The sequence below is a fragment of the Helianthus annuus genome, chromosome 6 (assembly GCF_002127325.2).
Source record: "Helianthus annuus cultivar XRQ/B chromosome 6, HanXRQr2.0-SUNRISE, whole genome shotgun sequence".
In the NCBI taxonomy this organism is placed as follows: domain Eukaryota; kingdom Viridiplantae; phylum Streptophyta; class Magnoliopsida; order Asterales; family Asteraceae; genus Helianthus; species Helianthus annuus.
This window is the reverse complement of record NC_035438.2, coordinates 34164856-34178643: the sequence shown is the minus strand read 5'-3', so window position 1 is coordinate 34178643 and position 13788 is coordinate 34164856. Positions and strand designations below refer to the sequence as shown.

At 43.7% G+C, this 13788-nt stretch overlaps 1 protein-coding gene across 1 annotated transcript; it reads right to left on the bottom strand.

Moving 5' to 3' along the window:
* Nucleotides 1–931: 931 nt before the first annotated feature.
* LOC110889816 (RNA polymerase II C-terminal domain phosphatase-like 3) lies at nucleotides 932–6063 on the bottom strand. The gene is made up of 12 exons (XM_022137377.2): nucleotides 5228–6063; nucleotides 4956–5088; nucleotides 4776–4831; nucleotides 4608–4668; nucleotides 3283–4503; nucleotides 2629–3180; nucleotides 2398–2544; nucleotides 2050–2309; nucleotides 1869–1980; nucleotides 1537–1794; nucleotides 1420–1466; nucleotides 932–1339 (listed from the first exon to the last, which is right to left on the bottom strand). Exons 1-12 carry the CDS (start codon nucleotides 5716–5718, stop codon nucleotides 1276–1278), a joined length of 3402 nt encoding a protein of 1133 aa, XP_021993069.1. The 5' UTR covers nucleotides 5719–6063; the 3' UTR covers nucleotides 932–1275.
* Between the last annotated feature and the right edge of the window lie 7725 nt (nucleotides 6064–13788).

The window sequence follows — 13788 nt, the reverse complement described above, 5'->3', positions numbered from 1 at the left end:
GGTTATCAATTTTTTTATTTTGTCGTTTAACCAAAATTAGCTGAACCGAACCGAATCATTCATATTTTCATATATTTCTAGCTTTTATACCTCCAATTCATATATTTCATATTTTATATCTCGACTTACTATATTTATACTTTCGATTCACGTATTATATCTCAATTTCATATATTTCTAAGCAAAAGTTTTAGCCCCCAAATTTGGTTTTTGTCAATTAACTGAAATTAAATGAACCAAACCAAAAACCGTCAATCTAACCTAATAAACCGAAAATCGATTGGTTAATAAAACAAACTAACGGATGACTTTGGTTTCGGCTTCGGTTGAGGATAATAACCGAACCATGCACAACACAATGAAATGGATTACCCGAACCATACTACAATAAATCTTATATGAATAAAAAAAACTACCAAAAACAAGCGTCGCAATGCGTTGTGTCACTTCGCCGCATCGCACGGGCATTCTGCTAGTTTTAACAAAGGATATTTAAAGAAGTGTTCAAAATTTTAATGAAACTTGTCTATTTTCAGCAAAAGAACTTTTCAATCAAGAAAATATGATTTGAAAATTTCCAAGTTCTTATGCTCCTTGAAATATTATTTCATTTATATTGTATTTTGTGAATGCTACTGTTGTTGGTCAATGGTCATTCTCTGATTTTGACGGACCTATCTTATTATTCCTACCATCACCACTTGGTCATCCTCTCCCCGATCTTCATTTGCTTGGTTCACAATACAGCAGCCGCAAAGATCATGTAGGTGACCACTGCCCACTCATTTGAATCGATTATGGTATTGTCGACACTATTGTTTCAATTGTGATTTTATTGACCTTAAAAACATATATTATTTTGTAAGAAGGTGGTTTTTGTTGACATTAGCATACATTGCGTATTGATCCATGTTAGTTCAACGCAAACTGGTTGTTGAAAACAAGGCTTTGCTCTGTATGTTTCTTGTTTTTTTATATTACTTAACCAGAAAGAAACCATTTTAACAAGTATAATTACTCTTTGAATTTGACATATGAAGCATGCAACTCTTATTCGTGCATTTTAACTTTGGTAGTTTATATATTTTAACTGGCCCCTCCTCCTAATCAGGCCATCTTTTTAACTCGAAACAATGGATGAGGACGGTTATATTTTCTCAGCAGGGCGGGCGGGTGTAGTAACCGTAACTTTCGTATGGTGTTTGTGATGGCCTAATAATATTAAGTGATTATTTCACCTTTTCTTCTTTTACTTTTGGGGCTTATAAGTAGTTATCAAGGTTTGACAGCAAAATCGTGTTCATTGGCTCTCCGGTAAAGCAATGCTGACGCCTCCACCCTGTTTTACCAAAAACACACGTCAAAATCCATTTCAATAACACCAAAATCAACTATAACTAAAACCTTCTTTTTTCATACCAGCCAGGATGCACTACGGGTCTACCTGTCGCAAGTGCCCAATTAACCTGACACCAAAACATCCGAATCAAACCTACAATACCCACTGCAGTAATAAAGTCAGTAACAACAACATACCTTATCAGTGCCAAGAGAATTAGCAACCACGTGGGTAACCTGTTCATCGATTTGATTGGTGCAAACGGCACCGAATTGCTCAGCCGTCTGCCATAATGGGTGTAAGTGAGGACTAGCTTCACCGACCGGAAACACCCTACTGAATAATATTCGACACCCACCTAAAATCTTTCTCTGCTCTGATGCTAGTATGTTTCTAGCATCGGCTTCATCTAAAGATTTTTCCGAGAAAAACAGTTGATGTATTTTCTCAATAACCTAAAGCAAGTAGGCGGTATTAGAACAGACATAGCAAACTGTTTCGTTTGAAAAGTTGGATTATAAGAGTATACCGCCAAAGCAGACGCCAGAGACCCGTCTTCTGGTCTCTCGTCATGATCAATCTCGAGAAGTGAAGGACCCGGAAGTCCAAATTGCCGCCTACTACATGGAAAATATATATATCTGCAATGCATATTTATATATTAGAGAAACAACATATGAGTTAGACAGCAATCTATGTATACAGTATACCTTTCTACAACTATCAAGTTGAGTTTGTTATGAGGCCAGACTCTTATAGAATCGTCTATAATTACAACCGAAGACTCCATACCCAAAACCCCTTCCAAATCCTTGCTTTTGGGATCACCGTCAACGTTATCACCATGATCACCCCTTGAAATAACTCGCCCGTTAAATAAAACTCCTTTTGGATCAAGCACTTTGGCCATTTCTGTAGCGTATACTTTGTTTCCCATTGTGTAAAGATGAAGCTCATAAAGCTTACTGGCCTGAGGATCGGGAACAGAATGGATTAAAGATTGGACACAAATAGTTTCGGGATTGAGTAACTAATTTTTCATTAAACGAAACGCTTACCTTCTCTAGAAAGTTCCAAACCCCGGGCCGAAGTTTGGTCCACAAACCCATGTGTGGAAATCTAAAAAGATGCCTATGTGGCTTGTCCCGGTCTTGTTCTTCTTTCTTTTTTAACATCTCATCGTGCACTGGTTCGATTTCGGAAAACTGGAAGCATCGATATGTATTTTAAATACAGATTTCTCGGTATATTAACTTGAATCATCAAATAGAAAAACGAAAAAAAACTACCTTGGCGGAATTTAAAAGGGTGTGATCAAGATCTAAGACGAGGCATAGTTTACGGTCAGCGAACATCTTTTTCTGTTCTTCCATTCTTTTAGATCTTTCCTTCTGAATAGCAGCCCGTTGTTGGTCATCAAACCTTCCGTATATTTGTTCAACGTCTCCCCACACATTATGTGATTGGGCTGGGCCAAGGCCCGGAGAAACTTCTCCAGACGTGGGCCTAGTCCCGTTCTGAAGGTGGCCCGGATGTGAAGACGGTCCTTTTATATTTACGAAACTTGAATAGACTGGTGATGTTTGCGATGAAGGTATTTGAATAGATGCGCTTGTGGTTGTTGATACAACATCAGCTGTGTTCTTCAAATTTTTAGTGAATTGTCGGGTGATATCAGGTGCTGATATAGGTTGAGATGATACTCTCGGATCTGCATGCTTTGAAATTCCCTTATCACCCGCAACAATTGATGGATTGGTGATTGGTTCTTGTTTTTGTAATAACTTACCGTGCAAGGCACGGCGAGGATCACGAGGTTTCATTCTTAATTTCTGGTCATCCTGTAAGACATAAAAAAAAATAAGTAACGTAACCCCATATTAAATACACAACATATATTAATGGTTCAAAAAATCTTTTTTTAAAGAAAGGCTAAAACTGACCGTTGAAGGTGTATGCGGTCTTTGCATCTCATCTGTTGACTTTTTCCCGACCATCAATGACTGAGAGGCACCTGTACCCATTGTCGTAGAGCCCAAAAGAAAACTTTGGCTTGTTTGTGTCACACGGTTTCCACGATCAACTGACCTCTGTTGTTCGGTACTGATTAAATTCATCCACTGTATAGGATTTACCGCAATATCTTTTAGAATAGATTGCAAGGATGCTGAGGTGGAATTAACGCCTGTAACAGGAATATGCACACTCCCACTACTCGTACTGGGTAAAGCAGATGTTGGTATAACATTTTCTAAGCTTCTAGCTTGTGAGACAGCCGTACCACTCCTAGGATTACCAGACTCTAAAAATTCAATTTTTGGCCTTTTTGGTGTGGGCCCGTCTACCAGAACAGGCTCGTCAAAAGTCTTCTGCTTTCTTGAACCTTGTAATCCATTAAGTGGCTCGATTATAGGTTGTTTACGGGACAATGGTACTTTGACTTGGTTGACTTCCGAAGAGCTTCCGGGATTGGCTAACCGGAGTCTGGGGTCCCTTGTTTTGTTTGAAACCCTAGTTACGGAACTAGATGTGGAATACACAGGAGCAACGTAACTCGCATTTGCTTGTAACTGAACATTACGTATTTCCGGAATACTAACAACAGAAACTACAGAACTTGAATTCTGAACATTTGAAAAACTAGAAACCTCTCCGCCACAATCACCGCTTGCGTCATCACTTTCTTCAGAAGGAGTTGGGCTCGGAAGATCATTTGAAAAAAACGAACTTCGACTGAATTTCTGTTGATAGGTAGAAACAGCTTTTAAAGCATCGGTTTCGTAATGATGCAGTACCGCACGTGAAGTAGGTGTGGGCCATTCAGGTCTTATTTCTGCGTCTCCAACAAAGAGTGCTTTACCTAAAGGTAAAATATTTGTGGTTTCCCGTGTTGGTGATGGAAGAGTGTCAACATCGTGATCCTTATGAAGATCAAGAAGCGGAAGCAATACTCTGTTCTTGGAATTAGATGTTTGTATTTTCATAGATTCGGATTGTCTAGAGTTTTGATCTGAAGAACCAATGTGCATTCCATCTAAAACAGATTCCTCATGTATAGAAGCCGGTTCATGATTATCATGATTCGGTGCATCTCCTTCATTATTATCGGCCTTGGTACTTAAACAAGCATCATTAGAGTTGCATGACAGAAACATGTTCTCTATCTGTTGAAACAAAACAAAACAAAACAAAACAAAAAATTAATCGGCATTCTGGTCGCTGCAAGAAACTCAAAGTTGCATGGCTTGCTTTAAAGTTTAAACCGCACCTCCTTCAACAATTCGGGGGAGAACATAACAGACGCATGGCTTTTCACATTAGTCAGCATTCTGAAAAAAAAAAGATACATTGCAGAGAGTATAATAACCATGCCAAACAGCCTTAAAAGAACCGAAAAATTTATTTATTTATTTATTTATTGAAAAGAGATGAAAACCTTGATATTATGTGCCTACTAAGTTCCTTTTGATTTTCACTCATGGAACAAAATACCTGCAATCAAACACTTCTTAGCCACTTGTGAACAACAATAAGAACTAAAAGAGTATCTTGAACTAATTGCAGTTCGGGTGGTAATTAATCTAATTAATAAAACAATTCTGTAACAATATCTTACTGAATTAACTAGTTGAATGGCGGAAAACGCCAACTGAACCAAATCATCTTTGTTCGAGACAGAATTTTCCGAAAGCAAAGTTGACAAACTGTCCAACATATCCTCGAGTCTAGAACACGCTCCATTAAATGACCTACAAGCAAAACATTAACATTAACATTAACATTAACTCAATCAATCAATCAATCAAACTTGCACCAAACACTCAAAAACTTCAGTAATCAATCAAGTTAGTCAATTAGTCAATCTTTTACAAATATCCTCAAACTTACTTATTTGCATCATTCAAAGTAATACCCTCCAACCCGATCCGAATCACATCAATCCACTTCTCAACATTCCCCTCCTCTCCTTCACCAACAACCTCCGTAGCCAAATCGATCTCACCTTCCTCCAACTCCCCTTCCTCCTTCTCACTATCATCACCACTTAAATCCACTACAATCTTACCATCCAACTTCTTATCCGCATTCACATTCGTTAAATAATCATCAAGCGGTTTATTCTGAACCGCCTGTGCCCACGCAAAGTTATACAACCCGGGCGCATAGTTCCTAGACATCTTATACTCCTTCTGGTACTTCACCAGATCCTGCATCGTCCAAACTTGTTGTTGCCTGTTCAATTCATCAGCAGCAGATGCCTTACTAACATCCCTAACCGGATTCTTAGCAGCAAAATCGTCTGCACTAATCTCCTCAACCGGAGCAGAATCCGATATTTCACCCTCCTCTACATCCAATACCAATAAATCGTTTCCCATTAACTTTAATCCGGTTAATAATACGTATAGTAATAGATTTGAATCGTGTATCGATCAGCTTACGTCACTACACCTTCCGATTATTATCAAAAACGTCTATGAATTTGATACGGAAAAACGTAGCGAATTAGGGTTTTGAAAAGTTAACCTAGCCCTAATTGGAGTAATTGTAGTGTTGTGGTTTTGAAATTGTAACGCAAAATCTCGAATCTGGATGCAAATATTGATTTGATTGGTTGAATTCAGAATCAAAAAGTGAAGATCAGATCAGATCAGAGGGTGAATCGAGAGTAAAGTTTCGGGCGAAGAGGAGGCATTGAAGGGGGTGGAGTCCGGTTTATTGGATGTAAGCTAGAAACTGATGTGTGATCTTAGCCGTACACGTCAGCGATTCTTGACGTGGATCATGTTGTTTTTACCAATGGTTTTATCTTTATACTATTTTTTAGTTTTAGGGGCTGTTTGGCAGCCTCTGAATGGTTATTAAGAGGCTACCTCTTAATAGAGCCATTAAGAGGTAGTATCTGAATGGTCATTAAGAGGCTACCAAACAGCCCTTTAATCGAATTAGGAACCCTCAAAACTACACTGCTTAGCTTTTTTTTGAAGTAAATTACCTCACATGTGAGTGGACCTACGTCAGTTTCATGGACGATGAGTGTTAAATTGAAATGTTGGACGCTTAGTCCGGAGGGTATGGGGCGTCATCTTTACCATCTCAGCCAGTGACGAAACCAGAAACTTTTAATTGGGGGTCATAATGTGTGTGTATATATACTTGATGAAACAATGGTTAACCGGGCAGGGTTAACTCACTAGTCTCGTCAAGAAGGGTTAATCCCTTCCTCTCAAGGATCGCTGGCTGGATCACCGGTAGGTTGATCTCCTGCACGAGGAAACAAACCGTGACTCGTAACAAGGAGGATGGGGTGGGGGTGCTCCTTATTACCACTCTCCGGCGTGAGAATCAGTAGTCTGCTTGGGAAGCAAAGTATGATAGTAGTAGTAGTGAGAGAGTTGTGAAGAGATACCTCAAACCTGGTTTGGGGTTGGTATTTATAGCCGAGGAGTGAAGGAGGAGGTGGATGGATAGACTGACGGCATGCTGCACCTTTGCAGGTGTGTCAGACATGTCGGCCAGGGAGGCGACGCCACGTCAGTCTGTTGCTTACGTAGTCCTGACAGGCGGCTGCCATTGGTGCTACTTGCTCTGTGGTGTCAGTCCCACTTGATGAGTAGACAGGGTGCGGTGCAAGCCGCATCGCTGTTTGCGGTAACTGTAGACGTCCCCGCATCTTACTCTTTGATCAAGAAATACGCGAGATGCGGTGCCAGGCCACATCATCGTCTATGGTGACTGTTGCTGTTATCCAGCTTCTCTGTATTGATAAAAGTGTTTGCTGGATGCGGTGCCAGGCCGCATCGCTTGTGAATACTTCCGTTTTCATACACCAGATGCGGTGCCAGCCGCATCGCTATACCGGTCTCATATTCCAGGTACGTCCTCCTCCATCACTGGACAGATTGGATTCAACCACTGTGTCGATGCGTTCCCGCATGGACATAAGTAGGTTGTTAGCTAGTGGGGGTTTTGATAAGGGTAATGGTCACTCGCGGTCGGTGCTGACGCGAGATCTGGGACCATACCCCTTCAAGTCCCCCCAGTCTAGTGTTGCTGCCATATGCAAGTTACATGTGGGAGGAGTACTGGACTATGGTGTTTAGAAGGTATTTTGGAGTCTGGAGAAGATCCTAGGCCATGTAAATGGTTTTTGCTCTTTGTAAATCAAGCTGGAGATCTGGAATTTGATGCCTCTTCCGTACCGGTGAGAATGTTTCGTCTGATGCGAAATTCTCAGTCTCGGGTTGGGTGCCACCTGTTGGTGTGTCGAACCAACCTTGAGACCTTGCTGGGGAGGTGTGCACAAACTTCAAACCAATCTCTCAGATGGTGGTTGAAGGTGTGCACAAACTTCGAACCAACCTTTGAGGTGGTGAACGAAGAAGAGAGTGTTCTTCTGTCCTAATTGGACATCTAATGATGATCCCTTTTGTGGGGTGTTCATGTTCTTCCAGTTAGCTCTCTAGTAACCGCACGTCCTTTGCGGTTACCTCGTTGCTTGACATTGTTGGCCACGGTTGTGTGAACAATGTTGGGTATTTGCGTCATTGTTGGCCATGTTTGGTCGAACAATGTGAATCTGGATAATGGTCAAATAAACATGGTCATAGGCATGGCAATGCCCACCATTGTTTATTCTATCCGGCTTACAAGTAGGGTAACAAAGTCATAAGCAGACTTGTTACCGCTGTTCGGCCGCTTGTTGTTCGGCGAGATCTCGTATGATCATTGGGGATCTCGTCCGCATCTCTTCCTTAGCCACTTTCCTTCACGCTCCAATACCGAGGAGTTTTCCTTGAAGTAGCTTCGTTCATCTATGTGATGACTTAGTTGTGGCTCTTCCATAGCAACCATTTGCCGAGCTATGGGTGTGTCCGCAGCGACTCATGAGTGTCTGCGGTTTTGTCACCCCATACTCGTTTGAAACGGGTGTGTTGCTCGGATGTGGCTCTTGAAGGATCAGGAGTCAGGGTTGCTGATGTGCGTTCGCGTACATTCCCGTCCTTCTTCTTGTTGAAGAAGTTGTTTATGCACCCTCTGTGGTTGTGAACCGGACAAGAGGGATTTGAAGCTTGAAGAGAATAAATGCAATGCGGTTTACCTGTTTCTGAGATGCGGGTCAGTCCAAAGAACAACGCTGGTTCTGAGTATCTGACACACCTGTACGGGCTCGTGTGTGTCATCTCCGCATATTCCACGTGTGCTCGTGGGTATGTACGGACATGTTTATACCCCCTTAACCATGGAAAGATATAATTTTTTGGCTATTTTATGGGGTATGTAAAAAAACGACATGCGGTATGGGTTATGGTGCGGTATACCAGAGAAACTGCATGTCGCTTGTGTTTGGATAATGTTGTCGCTTTTTGTGGTATACGTGGCTGAGCGCACGTGTGAGTTGGTGGAAGTTGGTGAGATTTTCTGGCATGTGCTGAAATGAAAGGACATTTGCACTGCCCGAGGTCATTAAATGCACTGTAGCAGGAGTGTAAACGTCTCTTTTGTCAGGCGCGTGGGCGGCCACGCGCGCGTGATAACCGTCAGCGGAAACGTCGCTTGACACGTGGTGCCGCATAATTCGCTCTTTTTGGACGTGATGATTCAGTTTCCATGCTGCATTTATTGCGGTGAGTATATAAGGGGAAACCGTTCGTGGTTTCCCCTTACTTGTTCGAAATTTCAAAATTTTTCCGGTGAGAGAAACCATTCCTTTGTCTTCTCCGAAAAGATTTTCTGAACTTTCGGAGAGGTTATTTTGAATTTTTCCACTCACGTTCTTCCCTTCGTCTATATTTCTGATGGCTGAACCATCAAATGTACACAATATGGAGGGTGAAAACCCCGAGCAGCCACTGGCAGGGGCTGAAGAAGATGAAGATGATGATGGTGGTGTCGTCGGTGGTGGTCTACCGGTATTGAAGTGGACGAAGGGTGGTTTTAGAACCCTGATGACCAGTATTCAGATGGCCGACAATTGGAAAGCCACTTACCCACAAGAGGGTGATACTGGTGCCGATGCTCCGGCCGGCTATATCACCCTGTGGGCTGATTTTTTCACCGAGGGCAACCTTCGATTGCCGGTGACATTGTTCGTTGCTGAGGTGTTAGAGTACTATCATCTCCATATTTCCCAACTAAGTCCATTTGGGATGTTCCGGATTAGGAACTTTGAGTACACCTTTCGTGCCCATGGGTTGGACGTTACCGTTGAGAATTTCCGGCGGTTTTACCAGTTAACGGTGAACACCAGATTTTTTTATTTTAATCAACGTCATGGGAGTTTGAAGTTGATGACACCTCCCAAGGGTGTCTCAAAGTGGAAGACGAAGTTTTTTTACGTCAAAGCCTGTGCGGTCTACGCCCATATGACTTTCCGGGACGTAAATGTGGGTGTTACCGATGAGGATATTCTTGTTGCCACCGCGAAGACTGTGGATTGGTTCTCTAGGCTGCGGCCTATTGAACTTAAGAAGTTGGACAACAACCAGTTGTGGGTGTTGCGGATGATGCTCAGTAGGCCGGATAGGAAGGCAAGGCCCGTTCTGCGGGAAAAGAGTGGTGGTAAGCCTGTTACTCTTGATTATTTTTCTTGCTTCTGTATCCCTTTAGTAATGTGTATGTGTTTTATCAGTGAATGCGGTTGGCCTGTGGAGGATGTTTGAGCCCGATTTTGAGGGCAAAGTTGAGCTAATTCCATGTGAGTTACGGGAAGGTTTCAACCTGAAGATTGTTGGCAATTTATGCGTTCCCACACGTGATGTGATGAAGGCACCCGTGCCAGAAGGCGCAGGTATTTTCTAAGTTGCTCTTGTTTTCAAGGTTCACCTTTGTAACTTGTTTGCTTGACTGTTTTAGTGCAAGTATTCTTGGGGATTTGGGGAAGTTTGAAAAGCGTATCCCCAAGAAACACATGGAGAAGAAGCAAGTGAAGAAAACCGTGCGGGGTCGCGGTAAGGAGAAGGCTAAGGGTTCTGTTGCCCCTCACTTGGTGTCACAGGCCGCAGGTACCTATCGTTCTTGTTACCGCAAATATACCGCTTACGTGGTAGTATCTGATACCCTTGAGGGTTTGGGTGTTCCAGGTGGTGGTGCGGCTGTAGGTGGGGCTGCTGCGGGTTCCACCCTTGATGGTGGGAAGAGGAAGCCGGAGCAGGCAGCTGCTGCTGGTGGTGAATTGAAATGTTGGAAGCTGCAGTCTAAAAGGACTGGTCCGACTCAAAAGAAACCTTCGGTCCCTGCTGGTACGTGTATAACTTTGCAAGTGTTTTGTATGCACAACTTGTTTATTGATAGTTATTGTTTTCTTTGTATTGCAGAACCACAAGATGCGGGATTTTCCTTCTTTGATGCTCCTCTGTCTCCCTCGCATACAACAGCTGCGGATGCGGGGGTACCACAGGAACCTGCAGCATCTTTTGTTAAGGTGGTTCCTGATCCCACCGTGCAGGTGGAGAAAACGATGGAGAAAACGGTGTCCCAGATTTTTGATACTGTGGATTCCTCCAACAACCTGATCAGTCCAAATGATGGCGATGGATTGGACTTAAGATTTTCTGATGTTGGACCACAAAAATCTGGAGGTGGATCGTAGAAGTCTCCAACTGCTGAGAAGGTTTCTGGTTCCGCATCTGGGGGTGCGGGTTATGAAGGACCTCCAATTCAGCCTTGAGAGTCTGAGCTGGAGTACTACTACCGCACGTACACCCCGGATCGGAGTACCAGCTATCATTGCCCCCCTTGGAGCATTATGCAGGGGGATGATATTTCTAATGATCCTTCCGCTTGCAAGGAAATTCTGGGTGGTCTGGGCACCCCTTTTGAAGCTGAACGTGCCCGTTCCGCACCCCGTGAACTGCGCATCAACCAACTTTCCACCATGTTAGTGGGAAGTTCCATAGTGGCGAACGCCATTCTGGAAGATTACAATGTGCTAGGCCGCAGGGAGGAGGAAGCTGCTCGCTTGCGGGCCGAAGCGGAAGAGTTAGTGAAGGCTGCGCGTGCGGGTGCGGAGCAACTTGATAGGGATAGGGCTGCTGAGCTGAAACAGGTTCGTACTCTTGCCAAGTTACTTTCTGAGGAGCGCAAGAGTTGGCGAGAAACTCTTTCTAGTGAGCGTAAGTCATGGAAAGAATCATGGGCCAAGGTGAATGAAACGTTGTTTCGTGTTCGTCAGGAGCTGACGAATGCCAAGGCAGCGAATGCTGTTTTGGGCGAAGAGAAAGCTGCGGCTGAGGTGATTGCGGTTAAAGCCCAACAGGCGGAAGCCCGGGCTGTAAAGGCGCTTGAAGAGGCCAGAGAAGCGGGGACTCGTGCTGCCAAGGCCCTTGAAGAGGCCAAAGAGAGGGAGAGCCGTGCTTCTAAGGCACTTAAAGAGGCGAATGTTGAGCGCACCCGTTTGAACCAGGTTGTTGGCAGCCTTCAGGTATGATCTGTTTTTCCTGTTTTATTTTTTCTTCTGCCTTGCGAGAATGTTTAGTAACTTTGTACAAACTGCTTCTTGGTTTTGAAAGGTTGAGGTTCAGGCTCGCGAGGCTAAGCTCGCAGATACTACTGCCCGCGTGACTGTAGCGGAAGAGCGGGCAAATGCGGCTGTCGAGGCTAGAGATGCCTTGACCTCTTCATATAACCAGCTTGAGGCTGACCGTGAGTGGATGCGGAGTCACGACATTGCACATGTAAGTATTTCGTGACTTTGTATCAAATGTTTAGCACGCAATGACCTTATTATCCTTGTGTTGCAGATTGTTCAGGCTATCATGGATGCTCCTGAAACCGCAACTGGTTTAGACCTGGTCAAGCAGCGTGCCCGTGATGCTGGTTATAGCCGCTGCATCGGTCATATAAACGTCATGTCTAAAGGTGGCTATACTGAAGAACGGTCCGGGTTCCGTGATGTGGACACCGAAGCGCTTTTTGATGCGGTTGTTGCATCCTTTTATGACACGTCTCTCTCATGTGTGGAGAAGCTTGACGAATGCTTAGAGGCCGCAGATTATGTAGACCGGTTGCGGATGCTATATGCCGACGCGGAAGAGGAAAATCCTGCTGGTGGCGGCCAAGGTGGTGCGGGTACCAGCGGTACAAAATAGGACTTAGGTTGGCCTGTGTGCCCCTTTTTGTTTTCCTCTTGTATATGTTGGAAACTTTATGTAAATCCATTATGCACCGCGTGGGTGCCTGAATTTTTTGAATATAAAGTTTGTTTGCTCAATTTGTACAAGTGTTTTTACTTCTTGCATGTTTGAACGTGTATATGCGGGACTCTACCCATTGTGGGTGGGGTTGATCATACTCCATACCGTTGTCGTATGCGTATATGTCAATTCCATTGTTTGCCTTATTAGGGTTCAGGAATTGTGTTAAGTTTTGTAAAAACTTGTCTATCCGGCCGGATATACGCTCAATATTATGCCTTTTGCTGGCCTATTACAATATTTGTGTGTGGTTAGCACTTTGTGTGGGTATCGCGAATGAAGATTTTGCCAATCTGTTTTTGTGGATACCGCAAAGTGGAACACGCATTTGTAATAGTAGTAACAAACAATATTGCATTGAATTACTCGTTTAGTTATTTGCAAATGGCCTGCGGCCCGATAGGTTACATAGAAAATGTAAAAACATGGCTTACATATAACAACGTCGAAGCTGTTGTGCATTCCATGTTCGTGCGATAGGTTCGGCTTCTAATGTTTGTAATTTATACGAGCCTTTCCCCAAGACCTCGTTGATGAGGTAGGGTCCTTCCCACTTGAGAGCAAGTTTTCCTGGGCGTTCAGCGTAAGATGCTTCGTTGTCGCGGAGGACGTAGTCTCCTGGATTGAAAGTACAAACGCGGACGCGTGAGTTGTAGTACTTTTCAAGTTTGGATTTATACTTGGCCTCGTTGATGGCAGCGTTTTCACGCCTTTCTTCCAAGAGGTCTAAGTCAATCCTGCGTTCCATACTGTTGTCTATTTTTTCAATAGCCAACATTCTGGGTGAAGGGAGGCCTACTTCCGCGGGGATCACCGCTTCTGAGCCATAGACCAGGCTGAAGGGTGTTTCCCCATTGCTCGTTTTTGGGCTTGTGCGGTGAGCCCATAAGATGCTTGGGAGTTCATCGACCCAGCCACGCCTGGCTGTTCCCAACCGTGCTTTGATGCCCTCGACTAGACTTTTATTGATACTCTCGACTTGGCCATTCCCTTGCGGGTGTGCCGCTGATGAGAATATGTGCTCAATATACAGTTCTTCTAGCCATTTTTGAAATTCGTTGGCAGCAAAGTTGGTGCCATTATCGGTAACGATGCACATTGGCAGACCGAAACGGCAGATGATGTGTTCCCATAGGAATTTCCTTGTTATCGTAGCAGTGGTCGAGGCGAGCGGTTTTGCCTCTACCCATTTTGTGAAGTAATCAACCGCTACTATGATAAATTTGACCGCACCTGGTGCGTCTGGGAAAGGTC

Bases quoted from the DNA above. Each gene is read 5' to 3' on its own strand.
- LOC110889816 (XM_022137377.2), bottom strand. From the start codon at position 5,718: ATGGGAAACGATTTATTGGTATTGGATGTAGAGGAGGGTGAAATATCG. The intron at 5,089-5,227 runs GTAAGTTTGAGG...TTTTGCTTGTAG, and splicing joins ACTTTGAATGATGCAAATAA to GTCATTTAATGGAGCGTGTT. The intron at 1,340-1,419 runs GTATGAAAAAAG...TTGGTAAAACAG, and splicing joins CCCGTAGTGCATCCTGGCTG to GGTGGAGGCGTCAGCATTGC.